The following is a 23,499-nucleotide window of genomic DNA, read 5'->3' as shown; positions in this document are numbered from 1 at the left end:
TATTTATACCATCATATTAAAACAATTAAAAAAATAATTTAAAAAAATATAGCGTATAAACAACCATAAAGGAGAGGGTATATATTAAAAATATTATTATTCAAGATATAAAAATTATACTTAAAAATTTTATTTGAAAAATGCAAATTCAAGTTAAAACCAGCCATGGGCAGAGCTGGACATGTATGGCCAATAACTAAAAATACAAGGCCTCTTATGCTCAAAATTGAACTAAAAAAGCAAATATAACTAATTTTTAAAACTTGAAGGACAATAAATCTATTTTACCCATATAAAAATGGAGTAACCTATTTCCAAGGAATTATACTAATGTTTTATTCTTTTTTTATTCGGGAATATATAGAGTTGTATTTACATATTATTATTACATATATTTTGTATTTAGATATGCATAAAAAATTCTTTATTGGAAGTAGAAGTATTTTTATTTTTGACATGTATAATTATTTTGAGGTAAGATAATATATTTAATATTTACCATTTAGAATACATGATGGTGGTCAAAATTCAAGGACTCTTTTTCTCGAACTAAATGCTTCAACATAGAATTTGTATTCTTGAATATAGTTATGGCTATAAAATAGGAGCAAGAAATGGTGGAAAGAAAACATAAATTATTTTTTAAAAATAATATTTTTTTATTTAATTATATTATATAAAAATATTAAAAAAAAACAGATTAAGTGCTCGAGCCGAGCCTGCATGACCCAAAAAGTATGGGCCTTTTTAAAAAGCCCATGTGCAGCGGGCCTCTCAACCAAGACTTGTGCTACCTGAACTTTTTTTTTTAAGGGACATGCAACTATTTTTGCTGAAAAAAGGGCAAACAATGCATCCTTTATTGCTTCAATTTTAACTACCATTACAATAGTCGGAAAATTAAGGTCGTGGTTTTTTTGGAATAAAAATATATTTTTTAATTTATTTTTATCTAAAAACACTCAATAAATATCATTATAATATTAACAAACCAATTCATCAACCACAAAAATCAAAAATCAAAAAACAATTAAAAAATACAAAATCAAATTAGTTAAAACTTTTCTCTCTCTAACCCTATCTACTTTTTCAAATTTTAAGGTTCAAAATAATATTTATGGAACTTTTCTTGTCGAATGAAACTCATTAATATCAAAATTGATATTTTTTATTGTTTGAATGTGGTCAAACAATGATGTTCTCTATCTTTCATCGTAACTCGACCACTTGCAAAAAAAAATTTGGCACTACAACCATTTCAATTTAGCTTTGATATTTAAACTTGCATTTTGTTTTTTAGTAATTAGATTGTTGTTATTGATACAACTTTGGATTTAAAAATCTTTGTTTTATTAAAATTTCTTTTTGACAATAACAACCATTTTCAAAACATATCTTGTCATTTTTGAAATTATAAAAAACGACATCGTAAAGAAATTTATATTTTTAATTTGTTTCCATTTATCAAAATTATAAAAAATTTAAAACAAATAATATCCTGCAAAAAAATCCACACCACCTAAGTTAACCTGTTTTTCATCAGGCCCGACCCATCACCACCATCAACCCTAATTTGCCTTTTTAAAACCTCTCCCTCTCCTCCCCTTCTCCTCTCCTCTCTAACACTTGTATGTATCCAACTAAGCTATGCCTCGCCATAAACCCTAAAACATATAAAACCCTACACTAACCACAAAGCCACCTCCACCTCCACCTCCACCTCGACCACACATTACTCTTTTCACAATGGCTTTGTTTTTGTTGTACGAGACATCATCGGGATACAGTCTTTTCGTCGCCAATGGTCTTGATGAAATTGGACAAAACACTGAGGCTGTTAGGAACTCGGTTTCGGATCTTAACCGGTTTGGTAAGGTAGTGCAGCTCACTGCTTTTCACCCGTTCGAGTCTGCTTTAGATGCTCTCAATCAGTGTAACTCTGTTTCTGAAGGTATAGTATTTTTTGTTCAAAGACCCCTTTGTTCATAATTTTTTGTCTGTGTCAATTGGTTTCTTGAAGTGATTAGTATTTTCAGTTTGTCTGATTTTTCGTTGACGGGTTTTGTTGTTTAAAAATAACTTGAAAACAATGAGAAAGGTTTAATGCCTTTGATTTTTTTGAAGTGTAGTAATTAACTTGGTCATGCATGCCCCTGCTTTTTGATGGACTTTATTATTCTTGTGTCAGCTGTTTTTCCGGTTGCTTTAGTGGTCACTTAACGCTTTATGAGCTGAGGAACAGAGATGCTTTCTGCTAGTTGTGCTTGCCTTGCTTTTTTTTAAAAAGTTTGCCTTTTAGTTCCTTATGGCTTTATAGTGTGCTAAACTTCTGCAAAGGTCCCGTCTGTCTTGGTTGGTTGGGGGGTTGGCGAGACTGTGTTAAAGAAAGAAATCAATGCATGTCGTAGAAAATGACCTGTTCGGTAGTCATTAGTAAGAGTAATTAACTTTGTTGCTGTTGTGTTGGATGAATTGTTCGTTTTATGTTATCCAAGATATAAAGCGGCAGATATTAGAGATGGGATTAGCTCTATCTGGTTCTCTCTCTAAATGTTTGTTGTTAGCTCATGCCTGGTTTGTTATTGGTTTTTGTATGCAGGGATCATGACTGATGAACTGAGGAACTTTTTGGAGCTTAACCTCCCAAAAGTCAAGGAGGGAAAGAAGGCGAAGTTTAGTTTGGGAGTTGCTGAGCCTAAGATTGGGTCACATATCTTTGAGGTGACTAAAATTCCTTGCCAAAGTAATGAGTTCGTACATGAGCTTCTTCGTGGTGTAAGGTTACATTTTGAAAGGTTCATCAAGGACTTGAAGGTTTGCATTTTTTCTGATGCATGCTTTTCTTTTCTTCTTTTCAAGTTTTCCTGTTGTTTGTTTCCACGAGGTATGTTTCTCACAATTTATTCTCTCCATCTCCAATCCCTTTCTACAGCCTGGTGACTTGGAGAAAGCCCAACTTGGTCTGGGACACAGTTACAGCAGAGCAAAAGTGAAGTTCAATGTCAACCGAGTTGACAATATGGTTATTCAAGCAATCTTCCTTCTTGATACTCTTGATAAGGATGTCAATTCATTCGCAATGAGAGTCAGGTTTGTGATTGATTTTTACACTAACGTGTTGCCTGCATTACTTGGAATTTGCATCTACCTAGCTGCAGCTCCTTTAATACTTTAACTTACCGCAGAGAATGGTATTCTTGGCATTTCCCTGAATTAGTGAAGATCGTCAATGACAACTATATCTATGCCAAACTTGCAAAGTTCATTGATGACAAGTCCAAGTTGTCTGAAGACAAACTCCCAGCACTAACCGACATACTTGGAGATGAAGATAAAGCAAAGGAGGTTGTAGAAGCTGCCAAAGCATCAATGGGTAGAATTTCTATTTGTATTTCTTATGTTGACCAAATTTTAATCTTGTCTTTTTATTCCGCTCAATTTTTTCTTTCCCCTTTGCAGGTCAAGATTTGTCTCCCATTGACTTGATTAATGTCCAGCAATTTGCTCAGAGGGTAATGGACCTCTCTGAGTACAGGAAGAAGCTCCATGAGTATCTAGTTACTAAAATGAATGATATTGCACCCAATTTGGCTTCCTTGATTGGTGAAATGGTTGGTGCTCGTCTGATATCTCATGCTGGCAGTCTCACAAATCTGGCCAAGTGCCCTTCTTCCACCCTTCAGATCCTTGGTGCAGAAAAGGCACTATTCAGGTGTTTTTCCATCACTGCATTATATAATTCTGAGAATACATAGACTGTCTCCCTCTGGTACTCATGTCCTATTGAGTATCTCATCTAGAAGATCTTTATTCTACCTGTTTTGTTTCCCCTAATAGATTCTTCCATATATATATCATGAGTTCCAAACCTTAACCTTTTTTGTTTTGTTCTTTAGGGCACTGAAAACCCGAGGAAACACACCAAAATATGGTTTGATTTTCCATTCATCTTTTATTGGTCGAGCATCTGCTCGCAACAAGGGACGCATGGCTCGCTATCTTGCAAATAAATGTTCTATCGCATCTCGCATTGATTGTTTTGCTGGTAAATTTCAAACTTCTTGATAAATTGTTTAATTATTTTCAACACTCAACTCTATAATTAACTTATTTTTGCATCTTGTTGTGTCGCAGAGAGTAGTACAACTGTTTTTGGGGAGAAATTAAGAGAACAAGTTGAAGAGAGATTGGATTTCTATGACAAGGGTGTTGCACCGCGTAAAAACATTGATGTGATGAAAGCTGCAATTGGAAGTGCTGAAAATAAAGGTGTGCACCCGAGTGAAATCGATGTTGTTTCCTAATTTTTTTATACATTCAAGATTTTTTAGTTTCTGCTGGAAGTTATATTTTAGCATCTTCAGTTGCTTTGTTAACATGCTAACATTATTTGATGAGCAACCCTTGTGTCTTCCTGCATGATGATTTTCTTAAAGCGGCTGGTTTAACTCATTGTGTTCTTGCTGGTTTTGCGTTTACAGTTTTCAGTTCTTGATGCCAATGGTTTAATTTGTTTTTTTAATTGGTTGTCTTGGATTCTCTAGATACTGCTATGGAAATTGAAGAGGCACCGGCTGTTGCTTCAGCAAAGAAAAGTAAGAAAAAGAAATCAAAATCTGATACTGCAGAGAATGGCGAGGCTGAGGACAAACCAACGGTAAATGGAGGTGCTGCAGAGGATGCTAAATCAGAGAAGAAAAGGAAAAAGGAGAAGAGAAAATTGGAACAGGAGCAGGCTGTCGAGAAGTCAAATGGTACTGACAGGGTTGATGCCGATGAGCAGGATGGTACTGCCAAGAAGAAGAAGACGAAGAAGAGTAAAGACCAAGATACAGAGGAGCTGCAAGATGCTAGTGGCATGAAAAAGAAAAAAAAGAAGTCAAAAGGTGAAGTGTAGTGAGCTTGCTAACTGTTCATGATAAGTTGCCGTTAATTGTCTGGAAGTGGCCCATTTTTCATTGATCTCTCCACAAATTGTGTTAAGATCAAGTCTTGAATTTCAAGAAATATGGAATTATAGCCCTATTTTTGGTTGTGTTTACTAATCCGGATCATATTGGTTTTTAGTCCCTTGAAGATCTGTATTGTTGGTGTAGGATGATGATATCCATGATCAGCCAATATGTTGCGGCCTTGGAGATATATTTCAATAGTATTAAGCTGAGAGAGCTTATCAACTCCATACTTACCTTGAAGGTTTACCATAGGTGAAACAATGTTGAGAATTGAATTTTGGTTGGACCTTGATTTTTCAGTCATGGAAGATTGGATGACATGTTATTTGTCTACGTGGATGTCAAGTAGTCCATCTTTTTTTTAAAAAAAAAATCATGTTAATATTTTTTACATGACTATATGAAAAAATAAAATAAAAGAATGATAAATTTGAAAAAACTATATTACAAATTGAAAATAACAAAATAAACATTTTATTCTCATGTATTTTTTAGCCAACTTTTTGAATTTTTTGCATATTAGATTCATATATAATTATTAATAAAACAATTACTAATATTACTATAAAAACTATTATTTTATTTAAATGTTATGGCATAACCATACAATTTTTCGAATGTTATCTTAATAACCATATTTGAAAGAAAGATAAAAAGATAAAAAAATAAAATAAAAATGCATGAATACAAAAACAAAATTTGGACAGAAAAAATATAATTTTACCCAAGAATAAAGATATTTGGAATTGTTATGAATATTTATTTTAATTACTATAAAATTATATAAAAATAGATCTCAATCACGACTCAAAACCGTCTGCCCCCTTTTTTTTTTTATTTGTTTTGTTTTTTTACGACCATTAACTAAAATATGTCTATGGTTAACTAATTGACGGGCTCGAGGAATAGTTGACGCCATACCTAATCGAAAAAGGATGTTATCCAAACGCATTTCAAGTAATTGTAGTAAAACCTGACCTGTTGACCCTTTGGCTTTTGCGGCGATACGAACGTATTTGAGCAATTGTCGTTCTGTAAGACCAACGAATCCAACAAGGAAGCTTTCAGCTAAGCCCCGTTTAGTTGATTCCCCCTCTGTCTCAAGGCGGATGAGTCCGTAATAGTCTTCCTTCTTTTTCCGAAGGTTGTTATCGAGGTGGTTGTTGCAGCTCTTTCTGCTGTTGCCCTTTTCTTCTTTTAATTTTAAATTAATATCACCTATCCTATTTTTTAAAAAATTATTTAGTTTAACTATTTAAAAAAAAAAATAAGATGGATCAATTGTATGTACATGATTTATTTATAAATTGATACTTATATCTACTTAGCAACCATAGTAAATCTCCAAAATAAACAAAAGAAAATGCATAAAACTAAAGGGACAGACGAGGTAATATATTTTTATTTATATCTATTTATCTTTTATTTTTTACTAGAAAAACTAACTTTCCATTTAAGTTTAAGTTTGCGTTCATTTTTTTTATTTATCAATTAATATATTTTTAATTCATTATATTAAACACAAATATCACATTTTTATTTCTTAGTTGACAAAGCTAATAATACCAAAAAAACACATTTAGAATGGCAGTGCCTTATTGGCATCCAAAGTTAACTTGAAAAATTAATATTGGCATTCAAAGTTAACTTTAAGAGAGAGAGAGAGAGAGAGAGAGAGAGAGAGAGAGAGAGAGAGACTTGATTTGATTGCAAAAGTTGGTGGATAATATCACACATTACACAACAAAACTAAAAGACAATGACGTTTCAAAGATATTTTATGTTAATTAAGCTGTAATTAGTGTTTATTTTATAAAAATTGATAAATACAAATAAAAAAGTAAAATATTAGTTAGAAATATTTTTATTATTGTCCGTGGGTCATGAATTTTAATTTTTTTTCTACTTGTACATGTTCTTTTCTACAAAAAAATCCCTATTAAATAACTAATATGATGTTGCTAATTACAGATATAGTACCATAAAATTTTCTGATAATTCACTGTGCATTGAATAATTTTTAAAATTTTTTTTTGATTATCAAGCTTTATTTTCTTATAATTTCATCATTTCATGTAATGTTTGTGATATTTTATGTGTCAAGATTTCTTCTTTATATATAGTTTTTAAAAATCAAATATTTGATCAAATTTCAAAATATAATTGGAGGCCAACTTAATGTAATAAAATTTACATTTGTAATAAAAAAAAATAAAAACAAAGAAAAAACAACATGAATTTTGCAAATTTGTTTGAAAGTTTTTCCTTTACTTAATTTTGTTCCCTTTAGTTTTAGAATTTTACGTTTAGATCCTAAACTTTATTTTTTTTTTGTACATTTCAGTCTATGAGTTTAAGAGAATAAAACTTTTCTAGTTAACCACATTCTTACAACAAAACAAAAGAAAAAAAGATCTTAGTGTCATTAGGTTTATTTTGATAATCATTGAAGTGTTTTGAAACTTTTATCTTATTGAGAAAAGTAAATTACACTCGTGAGTTTTTTTTTATTTAATTTTGATATTTTTAGTGATTAAAGAGTGTTTGAATTTGTCAAACCAACATAGATTTGTTGAGGTTCTTAAGGTGTTTCTTAGTATTTTCAGGTGAAAAAATTAAATCTTTATTGGTATATAATGTGTCATTTATTTTATTAAAAAAAAATTAAAATAGAGTTGGCAACATATTATTCACCATATTTAAAGATGACGTTGCTTTATATTAGGTTAGGTGTGCTGGTCCACACTTCCGAACCTAGGCACCTTGACTTATTTTATACAATTTTTTAGTTTTTTTTTGAAATTTTAATTAAAATTCATTATAAATACAATGATTAAAATTATATTTTATTAAATGTTATTCAATTTTGCCTTTATTTTCAAATAAAATTATAGCTTTTTATGGTAATATAAGCAATGATTTCTTTAATTACTATATATGAACCAAACATGCAATTTTTTTTTTAAATTGTGATCATGAATATTTAATGAAAATAAAATTTATATTTTATTATAAAGTTTTTACATGATTTTTTTAGATTAATCATTTTTTTTATTTAATTGCATACAAAAATTTTCAGGTTTGGCTTAATGATATTTATAATGAAAATCAAAGTTTTTACATGAATTTTTTTTTGTGATACAAATTATAAGGCCCAATTTTTAATTAACTCAATGTTAAAAGATGAAAATAAAATATAATTTAATTACAAAAAAAAACCCGAGTCAATCTGCCAAACCAGTAACCTGGATCGTGAGAGTTGAGACTGTAGAAAGCTAATTAAAATAAATTATAAAGTTCAATTCTCAATCAATCCAATGTTGTATGATGAAATTGAGAAAAAATCAATTAAAAAAATGATAATAATAACTTGAGTTAACCTCAATTAACGCGCCAGACTTGTGATCTTGATCATGAAACTAAGATATTTTTATTAAAAAAATAAAAATAAAAATAATCTATGATACTCAATTTTTAATAAATTTAATATTGAATGGTAAAATTAAAAAAAAATAAATGAACAAAACTTTGTGAAAAGATAAAGAGTGAATTCTCCTCCTCTTTTTTTTTTTTTTAATTGTTGAGATTATTGATTCTTTAACTTAAGGTTAAGATTAGTTAATTTTATTGAACGAATGAAAAAACATTACATATTTTTAATACAAGTAATAAGACATTGCATGATTTTAGAATATTAAAAATAATACATAATTTAGTAAAAGATCAACGAGATTTGTCACATCTTAAAACTCTCCAAAACTAATAAAACTAATAAGGTTTATTACAAATCAAAATTTTAACTATAGAAAAACACCTAAAAGATTCGATTTTTATTCATCTCGGTTTCATTTACCAAAAACCTATTACAATCCTTTATATAAAAAATAAAAAACCTTAATAATGTTGAGTGAAAAATAAAAACAGGAAAAATATTGTTTTTAAATAAATAAAATAAAATTTCTAAACCAAATAAGAACAAATAAAGATGGCTAAAAAATTATTTATATTTTAAAAAAATCTTGCATCGCGCAAACGGTCAACATTTCTATGGACAGAAGATATTTAAATTACCGTATCAACATTTTTCTGTTAAAACTGGAAGAATTCTCTTATTAAACACAAAATGTATTTAAGAAAATAAAAAAAATCGACGATATTAAAAAGAAAAAGGAAAACCTAACTTTAGCCCTTAATAATTTATTGCTCCACAATCAATTTTGCTCCAATTGGAATTGAAATTAGACAATTGCACTTCTCCATTCATTCGAGATTAGTGACTTTATATTTAATGAACATTTGCAAATCACACGTCAATTGGATTAAATATTTTAACATTAATATTAACAAAAACCTAAAAGGGATTAGTAATACACCACAGCATGTGAGAAGAAACATTTTTACACTTTGGTTTCTCAATTTTTATTCTTCTTATTTAATTCTCCAATATTGTTTTGATTTCTGATTGATCTTGTTGATTTGTATTCCATACTTGCGTATAAGTATCTTGGGGTATCAAAGAACTGTTCTGTCATCGGTATAGTTGATACTCAATTTTGCAAAATAAAATTTAATTTCATTGATTTAAAATAATTAGAGTTTAGAGGATTGAGTTTGAGGCTTAGAAAAATATTCAATCCATTTTTTTAAGCTAATATCAAGGACTAATTTGTTATGTCAGGGGTGTTGGAAAAACATTTCGTTGCTCGGTTGATGCTTAATTTTACAAAATAAACTCAATTTCATTGATTTAAAAAAATCAGAGTTTAGAGGATCAAATTTGAGGCCCAGAAAAATATTCAGTCCCTTTTCTTTTTGCTAATATTAGGGACTAATTTGTTCGGTCGGAGGAAGAGTTTGTGTTTTTTTTATCTCTCAACTTTATATATATATATATATATATATATATATATATATATATATATATATATATATATATATATATAATTCATTTACATTGACTTTATTTGATATTTGACTTTGCAGTTTGTTTTGTTTAACTAGATACGAGTTTCTCACAATATCTCAAGAAAAGTTTGGGTCTCGATTGATGCATGACTTGACAAAATAAAATAAAATTGCGTTGATGTAAAACTATTAGGCTTTATGAAACCAAAATTGAAACTAAAAAAATAAATTGAACTATAATAGATGAGCAAGCCAACTAAAGTGGCATGTGGACGGTACACACCAACATGTGAAGGAGGCCCGTCGTGATCAAGTGGAGCGTGTGACCTCCTTTGATGCCCAGAACCAGTAATTTATATGTCAACTGAAGTGTCACGTCACGTCATTTTCACTTTCTTTTCATCGGGGGCAATGTGTGTTAGTAGCCCGTTGGTAGTTAGGTGGTGACAATATTTTTTTCTTCTCCTCCACTTTTCTCCTTCTTCCTCCTAATTTGTCTTGGTCCAACTAAAAATTATAGTTGTCTTGTCGATTTGTATTTATATCAATTTTAATCCTTATTCTTTTGATTGCTATTTTTTTTTTTTTTTGCTTTGGGTTCTTTTTTAAAATAGATTTTTTTAATTTATCTTTCAATATTTAATTGGTTCATAATTGGGTTTTGTGATTTGTTTTCATGTGGGGTGATCTCGGCCTCATGACATAAATCACGATTGTGAAAGGTTAATCCGGGTTGACATTGATCTTTCTTTTAGATCTTTTTTTTTTACTTTGGTTAGAAATTGAGCTTTGTGATTTTCTTTTCCTTCTTTTATGTGGGGTTAACCCGGTCTTATGACTTAAGTCACGGATCTAGAGTTGGCCAAGGTTGACTTGAATTTTTTAGGGTCATAATTTAAATATGTTTTTGTTGGTTTCGTCTTGCAACACTTGGTTGGTTTGTGAAAATTAGGCTTCATGTTTTTTTTATTTCTATTAGATTATCTCGTTCATATAATTCAACTCACGAACCTTAGTGGACTTGCCCAGGCTTACTGATGTTTTTTTTTTTTATTGATTTTTTTCAATTTAGGCTTCATGTTTTTTTTTTTTATTCCTATTAGATTATCTCGTTCATATAATTCAACTCACGAACCTTAGTGGACTTGCCCAGGCTTATTGGTGTTTTTTTTGTTAATTGATTTTTTTTTTGATTTCATCCTTCTACATTTTAATTGTTGGGAATCGAACCTTATTGTTTTTTTTTCCAATGGAGTTGATCAAGTCACGAGTTTGACATGTTATCTCGGGTTAACACGAATCTATTTTTTTTATCATTTTATTTTTATTTTTTTCTAATTTTGTCATTCTGTACTAGGTTTTTTAGGAATTGAATTTTATGATTGTTTTCAACTCGACAAATGTTCTTTTTGTTCAGGTTGTTATAATCATTTTTTTTATAAAAAATTTGTTCATTTATTATTATTTTTTTTTTATCATATAATTAAATGGAAATAATTTATTGGGCCGGGTCTATAACTTCACAATTTTTTTTTCTTTTTAAAATATTTTAATAATTCCTGAATATTTTTTTAGAATTATTTTTTTTAATCTAGCGTAACATTGACGAATGTAAACAACCGATGAAAAGAGGGATAGTGTAGTCTAATATTAATTAGGCAAAATTAATAAAATCAAAATGCTTGAAACTCATGAGGTAATATGTTAAAGGACTAAATTGAGGGTTTTTTTTTTCTTAAAGGGGTATAAGAGTAATTAAGGAGGTGGTAAGCGCAGACCAGAACTGCTTGAATTTGAAGCATTGGAAGGTCCGAACGGTTACCTACCTTTCACGCTTTCACACCCGCACCCGCACCCGCACCCGCACCCGCACTCGTCTGGCTATAAATAAATCCTTCTCGCCCGGTTCTCCCCCCTCTCTGTTTCATTAAAATTAAAAGCCAAAAAAAAAAAAAAACCCTGCTCTCTCCCTGCTAGAGGAAGAAAATAATGGCAAGCAGTGCAGCTGCGAACTTGGAAGATGTTCCATCAGTGAATCTCATGACTGAGCTCCTCCGTCGCATGAAGTGCTCCTCCAAACCCGACAAGCGTCTCATTCTCATCGGTTTGTATCATTTTCTACACTTCTCTTCGTTCCCCCCCTCTCTCCACACAATACCGTGTTTTGTTTATGTGGCATGAACTGCAATGCCTAAAGTTTTGGTCTTTTTTGGTTTTTAATTTCGTGGGGCATTCAGATCCGGGAATTCTTTTTTTTTTTCTTTTTTGTTAAGATGTTTCAATTTTTCTGTTTGTATTTTTTGGTTTGTTGTTGAGGTAATTGAGGAAAAAGAAAAAAAAGAATAGAGCTTTTGTTTCTGTGGCTTTAGTTGTGAAATGGGTTTTGGTTTTTGCTTGTTCATAGAGCTGGGAATTTGAGAAGAAAGTAAAGGAAATCTACTTCACGGTGGCAATTTTAAACGTGAGAGTGATTTGTTGAGGCTTTTGTGCTTTTAGTTATATCGAGATGCAGTGTTTGGAGAATGCACAACTAGAAATTAGTTTTATTAAATTACTTTGTGCCCGCTTTGTTTCGTCAAGCAGGTTTTGGCAATCTTTGACTGCTGTTTTCAAATTTGAATTCAAGGATGATAACGTTACATGATAGGAAGAAAATCCACAGCGTTTAGGGCCATTTGTGTTTTAAACAGTTCATGCTCTGAGACCCACTAGATGGAATTTGACATTTCTTGTTAAAAGGGGGCTGTTTCTAAAAAAGTATATTGAAATACTTCTTTTTGAATTTACAGAGTTCACCAATGCAAAACACACCGAACACAAATATATATGTATTCATTGTATTACCTGACTGTTTACCTTTTAATCAGGTAAAGGAATGATTTCTTGGCTGGAATATTTGGTTTTTGAGTTCAATATGTACGATGGTTTTCACTTTTTATTTTTCGTTTCAGCCCCTTTAGCATGCTACCTCTGCTGTTGCGGTTTTGCTAGGATTAATATTCTACCTTGATTTTATGGTTAGACTGATAACTTCAGATCCAAGATCTTTATATTGGAGAATACTGTCGGTACTGCTTAATACCCCTGTAATTGACCACCTCAATACATTCTCATTTTGTAACAAATGCATGTTTGCTTATTCAAATTATTTGGTGAAAACTTTCTACTGATTTCAGTATTTTTGTTAGCAACCAATCAGTCAATTAAACCATAGCTTCTGTCAGAAAGCTTCCATCACTGCAAGTAATCTCTTAGTTTTGTGATTGGCAGGCCCTCCTGGATCAGGAAAAGGTACTCAATCACCAATCATTAAGGATGAGTACTGTCTATGCCACTTGGCTACTGGTGACATGTTGCGAGCTGCTGTTGCTGCTAAAACCCCTCTTGGGATTAAGGCTAAGGAGGCAATGGACAAGGTTGAAATTTCAACTATTTTTATGTTCCCTGGTTCTTCTTTGGTGTTCTTTCTTTTTCATAGTTTCTACTGGATTTAGCTAATGGAAGAGTTTCATATGGTTTTCTCAGGGGGAACTTGTTTCCGACGACTTGGTTGTTGGGATCATAGATGAAGCAATGAAGAAACCTTCATGTCAGAAAGGTTTCATTCTAGATGGATTTCCTAGGACTGTGGTCCAAGCAGAGAAGGTGCCAAACTATCAATATCTAATTGTGTGCTTGTATGAATGTGAATAAATATATTCATCAACAATGGGTGTGTTTATATGTTTCTAGCATTGGATATTTTCAATTGGTTTTTTTTGTAAATGCTTCTAACCATGAATTGCTTACTTTTTATGTGCAGCTTGATGAAATGCTTCAAAAGCAGGGAGCTAAAATTGACAAGGTGCTTAATTTTGCAATTGATGATGCAATTTTGGAGGAGAGGATCACTGGCCGGTGGATCCATCCTTCCAGTGGCAGAACCTACCATACAAAATTTGCACCTCCCAAGGTTCCTGGTGTTGATGATGTAAGGAAACATGAATGATCCTTCTTTTACATGTTTTTGTTTTCACATTTTATTTAATTGGATTTTGAAGTGCATATATTGATGCTGGGAGAATGTAGCGACAAATAAACTGGTTAATGAGTGCACATTGTTTTTTATAGAATTGAATATTTTCCAAATATGCTAGTCTGTAACATCAATTGTGAACAGTCCTTAGTAATTGTGATCTCCTGCACTTGATGTTATTCTTACATATTAACGATTGTCAATACTTGGGCTGAGTGGCAGTGTTCTGGTTGTATATTTGTAGACTGCCATTGGACAGGTTATTCAAAAAAAATATATTCAAACAACAGAATATTTGAAAATCAACTGCAGTTTTTAAAACTGTTAATTTTCATTCTAAGTTTGATAAGGAGTTGATTATGTTAAGAGGAGGTGATCTAGCCATTGGTTATCCATCTCAACCAAAATTGTGGAATTGGGTACTTTTTGAGAGCTAATTGAAAATTGTTTGCAGGGAAGCTATTTGGCACCACATATTTGGGGTGTGTTGTTTTTGTGGATAGATTATTAATCTACAAACTGTGCTTGCTGCATCACTGCTGTTGCAATATATGTTCACGGACTTGCTTCTTTCTTTTGGTTTCTTGAAGGTAACTGGAGAACCTTTGATTCAACGCAAAGATGATACTGCAGCTGTTCTTAAGTCAAGGCTAGAGGCATTTCACAGGCAAACTGAACCGGTATGCTTTTTGCTTTTTATCCATGTGAAAATGATGCATTTCTTGCTAAAGAAGTCCCTGCTTTGGGTAAGGAAAGAATGGCTTGTGGAGATGTAGATTTTTAAAGTAAAACGATTGATTCCTAGCTGATTACAAGAAGCCTAGTCAAAAAGGAATCTATTCCTAACTAGTAAGCTTTATTTCATTACCTTTGGTGACACCACAGTGTTGGATTCAATTATCTAGTCACCCATGGAAAAATGGACAAGGATCCAACTCCTGTTATAGTATTTAAGTGGTGGCACTACATGTCGGTAGGGGGCAAGAGAAAAATGCCTTTAAGCCATGGACGCGAGAGTACTCGAACCAGGGTTTACTTCTCCCTACTTAGGACAACTATCTTCTTGGGCCTTCGGTATTTAATTTATAAGCACAGAAAGGTCTTCTTGGCTGGTCTGTTCACAAGCTATCTTTTATGAACACGATAAAAAATGTTCTCACTCAATTCTATCAAGTGTCAAGTCTCCAGGCATCACATGGTAATATGCCGTTGTGTTTTTCACTGCAACTTGTGCTTGTGGCCATTCATCCTAGGGCCTCCTCTTACACATGGTATTGTGATAGTTTAAAGTTCTCTTATGGAAATGAATCTTGCCATTAGAATAACACAAGTCCTGCTGGATTTCATTTAGGTTTTTTTGGAAATATCACCTTATAGTATGGCTGCTTATATTAAGTCATTGAGTAATGATGATTACCAAGTCTCTGGATGGTTATGGAGCCCACTTGAATCACCTCTTTGGTTTTAGCATCTAGATTTCTTCTCCATTGTTAATCCTGCCTGTGTCTTGCCGCACACTGTATATTATTGTCCTCTTAGTTAGTGCCCTACTGAAATCTGATGGTGTTCTGGATGCTTGGAATGCAGGTTATTGGTTATTATAAGAACAAGGGTGCTGTTGCAGAGCTTCATGCAGAGAAATCGCCAAAGGACGTTACAGCTGAGGTTCAGAAAGTGCTTTCCTCATGAAATTGGGGCCCTTTGGACTCGTAACATATTATTTCCCCTGGGAATTCAGCGGATTTTGTTTTCATATGTATCAAACATGTTGTCACATACGCTGATCATTTTGCTTTCCTTTTATTTTATTTGCGAATTGCCAGCAGCCTTTTGTCACTGAGGAAATAACCGAGTACACGTACAAAATAAAAGATGCTACAGGGTTGGCTTATGTTTTTCTCTCCTTTATTACTGTTCGTTTTATCAGTGGAGATGCTTTTATGCAGCTGGGTTTTTTTGTCGCGGCAAAACAGTGGATTCATCGTTGTCAATTTTGGCCACCTCTTTTGCTGCCTCCCATTCTCTGAAAACGCTGCCACTTGCCACCACCCTGCTTCCAATCTTTTTGGCCCTATACTTCTCCAAGTATTGCTCAAGCTTTTGTAATCACCCTTGCCGAAGAGGCTAATAAATACAAGTAGCCTTCAGAGTTGGGATGAGTGTTTGGGTTTAGGAGGTGAAACCCTAAATTAGTTATTTACCGAGATAAAGCCAAATGGGTTTGCTCAGCCTGAAAGTGCTCCTAAAGCTTCTGCATGATACTTTCCTCTTAAAGCTACCACATGCAGAAGCATACTCTTTCAAATGTTATTCCTGTATCAAAACACACAACGAGTAGATATTCCAATCGTTAACTGAAAGTACGACACCCCTGCCAGTCACAAACATGGGGGGAAAAAACGCAATCTGATCCAGCGATTTATTTATCATTTACTACACATGGAAGTAGACTTTAGCATTTAGGCACAACAGTTATTTTATGAATTTAAAGATGGTAAATTCCAGCAAAGATGAGGTGCAGTGACCTACATATCTACTGTAATCTTAGCATCCAGATCAGAGAACTCTTGGAAAAATGCCTTGAAATGCTCATAGGAGTGCTTGACATCATCAACAGCACACATCTCTCTTATACTGTGCATCGATAGTTGTGGAGCACCAACATCAACAGTACGAATCCCAACACCGCTTGCTAGTATTGGACCAATAGTTGAACCACAGGCCATGTCATTGCGGACCACAAAATCCTGCATTTACAGTGATTTCAGGATAATCAATTCATCTACCAAATACTGAACTGCTACTACCTACGCTGCAACATATAATCTCCATTTCACTGGCTATGTCTTCTGTGTCAATGGTGACGAAGATTGGAAGATTCAAAATGCCAAGAGAAGAATGATAGTACAAGTCAAAGCTACAATATGTTGTGTTTTGATTTGTAACAGTATCTCATTCCCTGAGTGCCCAAATATTCAGGAAACAATTCTTTGTTCTAAAAAATCAGCGTGGAATGTATCTGGTGCCATTTTTTCCCGTCACTTTGAGTATCAAATCGTCATCAATGCTTGAAATCACATTGTTTTGAAAGGAGAAATGATGGAGAACAAATTGGACAGTATTATGCTTGTCCAGTTCTTATAGAAATTAAAATAATTCAACTCAATCAAATGATAACATTACTTTACCAGGAATTCTGTTTGTTATAGCTGTAACAATCATAAAATTCAAGTCGGGAGAGAACTGACCTGGGTGGGAAGGTTATGCTTTGTCGCTATCTCCCTAAATAAAAAGGAAGTGACTGCATTTGTTGCGTAGCGCTGATTCGCGTTGTGTTTGATTACAAGCCCACCATGCAGCTTGGGCTGATGATTATCTTCATGTTTGTCCTAGAAACGACATATCCCATATTAGAACAGTCTGAAAGGATAAACCACCTGAATGAACAACAAGGCAAAGTACCATATAATTAGGATGGAGAGCATGTGCCATGTCAGCAGATACAAGGTAACTCATCTGAATAGCCTTTGGAAGCAGCTGAAAAGAAATCAAAGAAAAGAAACAATTATGTTCATGAATGGAACTATGATTTAATTTCAAGACCATTATCCCACTCCCTCAGACCAAGCATCCCCAGTTTTTGCTCCTCCACATACCCATGTGGGTCAAACCCATAAGCCCGGCTGATGTAATAGCCCTCCCTATGGGAATGGACTAACATCCTCGTAACTCACCAATGTTAGGTGAGAAATTTACAATTATCATTTTACTATTGCAAACTTATCTAAATTTATCAGACAAGTGAAACACGAAATAAACACTAATATGCTGGTGATCATGCTCAACTTTGTGTCTTAAACTCCTAATTAAGATGCATGAATAAAACAAGTTCCAACAAAATAGAAACTAAAACTGTTTCTTATAAGCCTATATCATTTAGAAGATAAACTCAGGTTCATAACTTGACCAAAATTGAAACTATAACTAATTTCATTCTTGAAGAAGAAGTCATAATCAGATAATAACGCACCTTGGAATCTGAATCAAAGGAGCTTGTGATTCGTGATAGAGCATCTAGCATGACAGGAGACCCGGCTCCTTGTGCTGAATCAGATCCTACCTCTTCATGGTCAAACAACGCCACCATCCTAACACCACTCTCATCCTTAAGGTCACTTTCAGTAGATGTTGCATCTATCAGTGCCTGTAATTAAATTGAAATAGCAGAAATGATAATAAGTTTCTGTTGGAGTGTCAAGACCAGTTTTTCTCTTGTGCAAAAGTGAAAATAAACATAAATGAAGTGCATGGGATAATTGGAGTTATTTTGCTGCTGGATGACATGAAACTAAAGTAGGTTGTCAACATGACTGGTAAATGATCCAAATGGTTCAGACAATTTCCAGTTCTGATCTTAACCAAAATTTTACTTCATTATCTCACCCACCCTAGGAAAGAAAATGGTAGTGGAAAAAATTACTTCCACCAATATAAATACAACATAGCTTAAACTCAAAGAACTTTGAACATCAAATTCAAACTTAATCACACTATCTTAAGTGAAAATCCTTATTTTCACTGTGAACCGATATTAATTTCCAGAATAGAAAAGAAGCTTAAACTCAAATACGACAAACCTAGTTTCCAAACTTCAAATGAAAAATGAAACTCCACACAATCACTTGGCTTTGTCCAACAATGAATTCAAACCAATGCCTAATTCTCAGCACAAACGAGGATCATCAAAATGACAACTTTGAATTTGTTTCACTCACGACACAAGAGAGAACACAATAGGTTGTGTGCTTAGTAGAACAGATGGCATCAGAAAAATTTATAGTCAGAAGATAGAAAACCTGGGGCTTGGGACATGATATTACATAAACCAACATGATATCTTATATCTGACATGAAATGGCATTGTGTGTTCAATAGAACTACAGCAAACCTTGTAGTCAGGTAACAGAAAGACAATGCGGTGATAATGGGACCGGTGTACAGGACAAGGTATCATACAAACCAACAAGATTTCAGATCTAAGAAATCCATAACACGTAATACCTTCAGAGAGCAGAATGAGCTGCAGAGGTTATCGAGCCTTCCAGAGAAAATAAATTCCTTTGCAGCTCCAGCTATTACACTTGGTTGAGTATCACATACTTGTAATTCAAAGTCACATATATCGTCTACTTTGCACCCAATCTGATTAGCAATCATCTAGAAGACAAGAAAGAAAATAACAGAACAACCGATGATGCAAATTAAAATTGCCAAAATAAAAAAAAAATATAAAACACAAAAATAAAAGAAAAGATGAAGGAGAAAATATATTCTTGCATCAGAACTTACTAACCTCAAGTACAAGTGAGTGATGCTTTGAGTTAATCATTCCTATATCAGATTTCTTCCCATCAACTTGAATTTCTTCACTCTTAACTGGACCACTTTCAGCAACTGCTTTATTGAGCTCTGTCTGTGAAAACAAGTTTGTTAATACATTGGAACAATATCGAGACTTCATCCCATACACTAGTATTCTAGAGAAATATCTACTTTCTCACAATAAAGTTATCAGATATTGCACGCTTAGTAGTGCTCTAGCATTAATACTTGGAACCTGAAAACTGAGCACACAGATAACTTCTGTTTGTAAGGCAGAAATAGTTGTCAAGCAGTAATCTTTGTGCACAAAAAGTAAATGAAGTCTCTCTTACTGTCTAATCTTTAAATGCACATATAGATCTGGTCCATATTAAGAAGACACAAAGACACATTCTAGAGTGCCTCAGAAATTGATAGTTCTTCAAAGACACGAAGAAAAAATTGGTTGAAAATAATTTATTTCTAGCCACTAACTTAAGCAAAAACATCCTTTGTAGTGTAGGACACAGTTTATTTTTAAGGTTGGTGCTAAGATTCTTTATGATAAGTTGCAGCCCATCTTTTTCTAAGATTTGATAAGTCCAAAGGATTCTGCAAGATCATGGTCAACACCTATTTTATAGAATCATTATGCTTAGAACTAAGAAATTTGTTTCATCCTTATTTTTCTTAACAGCGAGAAACATAACATAAAAGGCAATCATAGCAACTAGAATAAACCCATAAATACAAGTGTGCAAACAACCAAATGATGTCAAGTGTGTGAGATTCAAAGATTACCTTAATTGATGTTGCCAAGACAGGAAGAAGTTGAGTCTCTGTGTTCACCTTGAATCCATCACTGTTAACATTCCTGTTCAGCACATAGCAAAAATTAAATGTCATAACACCAAGCACGATAAAAATGAGACTACCAAATCCAAAAACTATGAGAATCCCATGCATTAATAGCATCGACAAAACAACAAGAAACAAGTAAACAAAACAATTTATCATGCAACAAAACCTGTCTAAGTGAATTGCGATGGTAGGGACACGCAAAATGGGTTCCTCAATTCTAACTAGCCGATGGGAGTAGGAAACTGAACCATCCTTTTCTTCTTTTACAATCACCCTTCCTGCTACTGTCAAGTCACGATCGAACCATGTATGCCACAAACCACTTCCATATGTTTGGACTCCAACCTTCAAATACCCACCTTTCGTAACCTGACCAGTCCATCCATTCCCAAAAAACTTAAACCGAAGAATCACACAAAAGTTTTACACAAAACCCAATATTTCTTTCTCAACACTTCAACAACTCAAAAAAAAAAAAAATCAGTAAAAGTATCACCTTGGAAACTGGCTTCAACTTGAGACAAGGACTATCTGTATGGGCACCAACTATATAAAATCCATTCCCAGCTTCAAATCTAACAAGCATGATTCCAAAATATCAGCAATATTTAATTTCTAAACAACCAAATGAAGTTGCTGCTGCTGAAAAATGATTAAATTTACTATGATTTAAAATCGTTGAAGAAGGCATACTTGTTACCAATAGCGAAAGCAACGATAGTAGAGTGATTCCTAGTGAAGAAATAACGCTTTCCAGCTTCCAAATCCCAATCTTGTCTCTCTGAAACTTGCTCGTATCCCGCATTTCTCAGTCTCCTCTTTGCCTCCTCTATCAATATCCATCCATCAATCAATCATACATACATATACATACATACATATAGATATATATATGCATACATACATACATACATACATATATATATATATGAAAAAGAAAACTGATAGTGTTAGTTAGTTGTTAAGATAGTTACCGACGGCGTGAAAAGCGGTTGGAGAAGCGTTTAAGAAGTTGATGAGTTCAGAAGCAACGGAGTTCTCTTGCATTTTTTGCATTTCAGATTGCTTTTTCTTAACGTTTGTGCTGAGTGCTGAGCGGTTTGTGTGTGTGTGTGTGTGTAGTTGTGGTATATATGGGGTTGTGGAATAAAAACTGTCACGACCCAAACGTCATGAGAGACATGAGTGAATGAACAAAGGTTTGTGAAAAGATGAGAATAATATACTTAGGAAGGAAGGAAGGAAGGGATATATTATATGCCTTTAACCAAATATTATTCGCTTTAACCACATATTATTCGCTTTGCTTTCACACTAAGATAAAAACGTTCTCCATATCTCAGTAAAGTAATTCTAGACAATTGTTATGCGCTAATTATCAGAGTTAACATGTTAATTTCACAATTTAAGTAATAAAATCATAATAAATTTATATAAAATAAATTATAAAGTTTAATTTTTAATAAGTCTAATATTAAAAAATAAAATTGTTAAAAAAAATATTTTAGTAAATAATGCTTTTTGACAAGGAGGTAAATAGTGAATTTCCATCCAGTTTTTGTTATACACTAGGCTGATATGGCGCTTATCTAAGGATCCATATTATTTTTTTATTAAAATATTTAGGCATTGCAAGTATTTTTTTTTAAATGAGAAATTCAATAACTCGAGTTGTAGTTCTGACCAACTAAATAAGTTGGTTTTATAAAAATAATATACTACCAACTTGGATTGAAAAGTGAAATTACAAATAATAAAACTTTTATAAAAAGGTTAAGGAACAAAAAAAAAATCTTAAGAATAAGGATTAAATTGAAAACACCAATACATGATAAAAATCTGAGCATGTAGAATTTTTCAACACATTTTTCTACATGAAAAAAACAATTAATATAAATCGAAAAACTTATGCACGCGTTCAATAAAATAAATCATGAATAATTTCATAAATAAATTTTATAAAAAAAATCATGAACGATAAATAAAAATGTAATTCAAAAAATTTGAGAGAGCAATATAGATCAAGATATTTAATATCGCAGCACGGGTAACTTACCTGGTTATGTTTAATGAATTTGTTTATTAAAATCAATTTGTAATATAAATCGACACACACAAAATTTGTTTAATAAAATAAAAGAAACAAAATACTTGCAAGATTGCATATATATAAAAAATACATATTTAATCTATATAAAAAATATATAAAAAAACATTATAGATGAATTATACTAACCTTTAAAAAATTAAACATGCCGGAAATAATTACTATTAATTAAAACATAAATTTAGAAATTATTTTACAAATGACATATAAAAAAAGGCATTAATAAAAAAAACAAAAAAAGAAGAAGAAATGAACGAGATCAAGCGTTGTCGGGACTAGTATGTCAGGCCTAGCACTTGGCCCACTCATAAAAGGACCGCATGCAAGGTTGTTAAAATCACGATTTTGACACGGCACGGAAAATGCAATACAAACTCGGATCGTAAAAACGGATCGTAAAATCGAACGATTTTACAAGTGAAAACGTGATTTTAACAACCTTGACCACACATGGGGCTTTAATATTTTTTAGTTTATGGGGTGGACGTCATATTCACCAGCCAGTGGCTAGAAAAACAATGGTTGTTTTTTACTCAAAAATTTATTTTTAACTCGTGATGACCCAAAACTCATAGTAAACACCTAAGGAACCATATTAAATCAATCAATGGCCTCCAAGCACAAAAAACCTCTCCGAAACCAAAATTTTCTAGAGCTTAGATATATTCTTGTAGGCATTTTCAAGGTAAAACATAAAAATATAATCTCAACTCTCCTCGTCATATAAAACTATTTGACACAAAATCATTTGTTTTGGCCTCCAAAATCTTTCTCAATGACAACTTTATCTCTCTAATCTGGAATCCAGCGATTCACTCTTTCTCTTCCACACAAAAAAGGATTAGAAAGAGAGGATAATAAAGTTTGGTATTAAAATATAATTTTTAAAAATTATAAGGACCGATTAACCTAGTAACTTAAAAAGATGGGGGTCTAAAATAAACTTTACAAACAATTGCAAGGCCACCATCTATTTTACCTGTATTTTTCTCTTTATTTTAACTTTAGTTCTCTTTTAATATTTTTTTTAAATTATTTTAAAGAAATTTATCTTTAATTTGTGTATAGAAGACTGCAATTGAAAAAAAAAAAAAAACTCATGATGAATATGGATTGCTATAGTAAAATACATAGCCTATATTTTGTAATTACAGCACCTATTTTTCCACTACCCTTCATCAAAAGTAATAATGAAACGATACCGTATCTTAAATATATTTAATAATCTATTCAGTATGGAAAATAAGTGGAATGAAGAAGAGAATTATCCATGTTATATAACCTAATTATTGAAA

At 32.5% G+C, this 23,499-nt stretch overlaps 3 protein-coding genes across 3 annotated transcripts; 2 read left to right on the top strand and 1 right to left on the bottom strand.

Annotated features, from left to right (window-relative positions):
- Positions 1–1,569: 1,569 nt before the first annotated feature.
- LOC7454542 (nucleolar protein 56) lies at positions 1,570–5,288 on the top strand. Its single transcript, XM_024582940.2, has 8 exons — positions 1,570–1,951; positions 2,600–2,814; positions 2,933–3,090; positions 3,186–3,373; positions 3,460–3,712; positions 3,897–4,045; positions 4,135–4,269; positions 4,545–5,288. The coding sequence occupies exons 1-8, from the start codon at positions 1,747–1,749 to the stop codon at positions 4,895–4,897; spliced, it is 1,656 nt and encodes a 551-aa protein (XP_024438708.1). The 5' UTR covers positions 1,570–1,746; the 3' UTR covers positions 4,898–5,288.
- A 6,486-nt stretch (positions 5,289–11,774) lies between these two features.
- Positions 11,775–15,766, top strand: LOC7484463 (adenylate kinase 4). Its single transcript, XM_002318678.4, has 6 exons — positions 11,775–11,964; positions 13,131–13,276; positions 13,386–13,505; positions 13,663–13,830; positions 14,466–14,555; positions 15,463–15,766. The coding sequence occupies exons 1-6, from the start codon at positions 11,850–11,852 to the stop codon at positions 15,562–15,564; spliced, it is 741 nt and encodes a 246-aa protein (XP_002318714.1). The 5' UTR covers positions 11,775–11,849; the 3' UTR covers positions 15,565–15,766.
- Positions 15,767–16,270: 504 nt separating this feature from the next.
- Positions 16,271–21,301, bottom strand: LOC7454541 (probable aspartyl aminopeptidase). The gene is made up of 11 exons (XM_002318083.4): positions 21,072–21,301; positions 20,791–20,926; positions 20,594–20,672; positions 20,264–20,466; positions 20,038–20,110; positions 19,229–19,348; positions 18,937–19,092; positions 17,906–18,079; positions 17,338–17,412; positions 17,124–17,264; positions 16,271–16,622 (listed from the first exon to the last, which is right to left on the bottom strand). The coding sequence occupies exons 1-11, from the start codon at positions 21,151–21,153 to the stop codon at positions 16,401–16,403; spliced, it is 1,461 nt and encodes a 486-aa protein (XP_002318119.4). The 5' UTR covers positions 21,154–21,301; the 3' UTR covers positions 16,271–16,400.
- Positions 21,302–23,499: the final 2,198 nt, after the last annotated feature.

Source organism: Populus trichocarpa, chromosome 12, assembly GCF_000002775.5.
Source record: "Populus trichocarpa isolate Nisqually-1 chromosome 12, P.trichocarpa_v4.1, whole genome shotgun sequence".
Lineage (NCBI taxonomy): Eukaryota > Viridiplantae > Streptophyta > Magnoliopsida > Malpighiales > Salicaceae > Populus > Populus trichocarpa.
This window is presented reverse-complemented; position numbering and strand designations above follow the sequence as displayed.

What these genes read in the sequence shown, in the direction of transcription:
- LOC7454542 (XM_024582940.2), top strand. Translation starts at nt 1,747, where the DNA reads ATGGCTTTGTTTTTGTTGTACGAGACATCATCGGGATACAGTCTTTTC. An exon ending in GGTTCATCAAGGACTTGAAG is followed by an intron (nt 2,815 to 2,932) that starts GTTTGCATTTTT and finishes CCCTTTCTACAG; the next exon opens with CCTGGTGACTTGGAGAAAGC. An exon ending in TGGAAGTGCTGAAAATAAAG is followed by an intron (nt 4,270 to 4,544) that starts GTGTGCACCCGA and finishes TGGATTCTCTAG; the next exon opens with ATACTGCTATGGAAATTGAA.
- LOC7454541 (XM_002318083.4), bottom strand. Translation starts at nt 21,153, where the DNA reads ATGCAAAAAATGCAAGAGAACTCCGTTGCTTCTGAACTCATCAACTTC. An exon ending in ATCGCAATTCACTTAGACAG is followed by an intron (nt 20,111 to 20,263) that starts GTTTTGTTGCAT and finishes TGTGCTGAACAG; the next exon opens with GAATGTTAACAGTGATGGAT. An exon ending in CTCTCCATCCTAATTATATG is followed by an intron (nt 17,265 to 17,337) that starts GTACTTTGCCTT and finishes TGTCGTTTCTAG; the next exon opens with GACAAACATGAAGATAATCA.
- LOC7484463 (XM_002318678.4), top strand. Translation starts at nt 11,850, where the DNA reads ATGGCAAGCAGTGCAGCTGCGAACTTGGAAGATGTTCCATCAGTGAAT. An exon ending in CAAGCGTCTCATTCTCATCG is followed by an intron (nt 11,965 to 13,130) that starts GTTTGTATCATT and finishes TGTGATTGGCAG; the next exon opens with GCCCTCCTGGATCAGGAAAA. An exon ending in CTGTGGTCCAAGCAGAGAAG is followed by an intron (nt 13,506 to 13,662) that starts GTGCCAAACTAT and finishes TTTTATGTGCAG; the next exon opens with CTTGATGAAATGCTTCAAAA.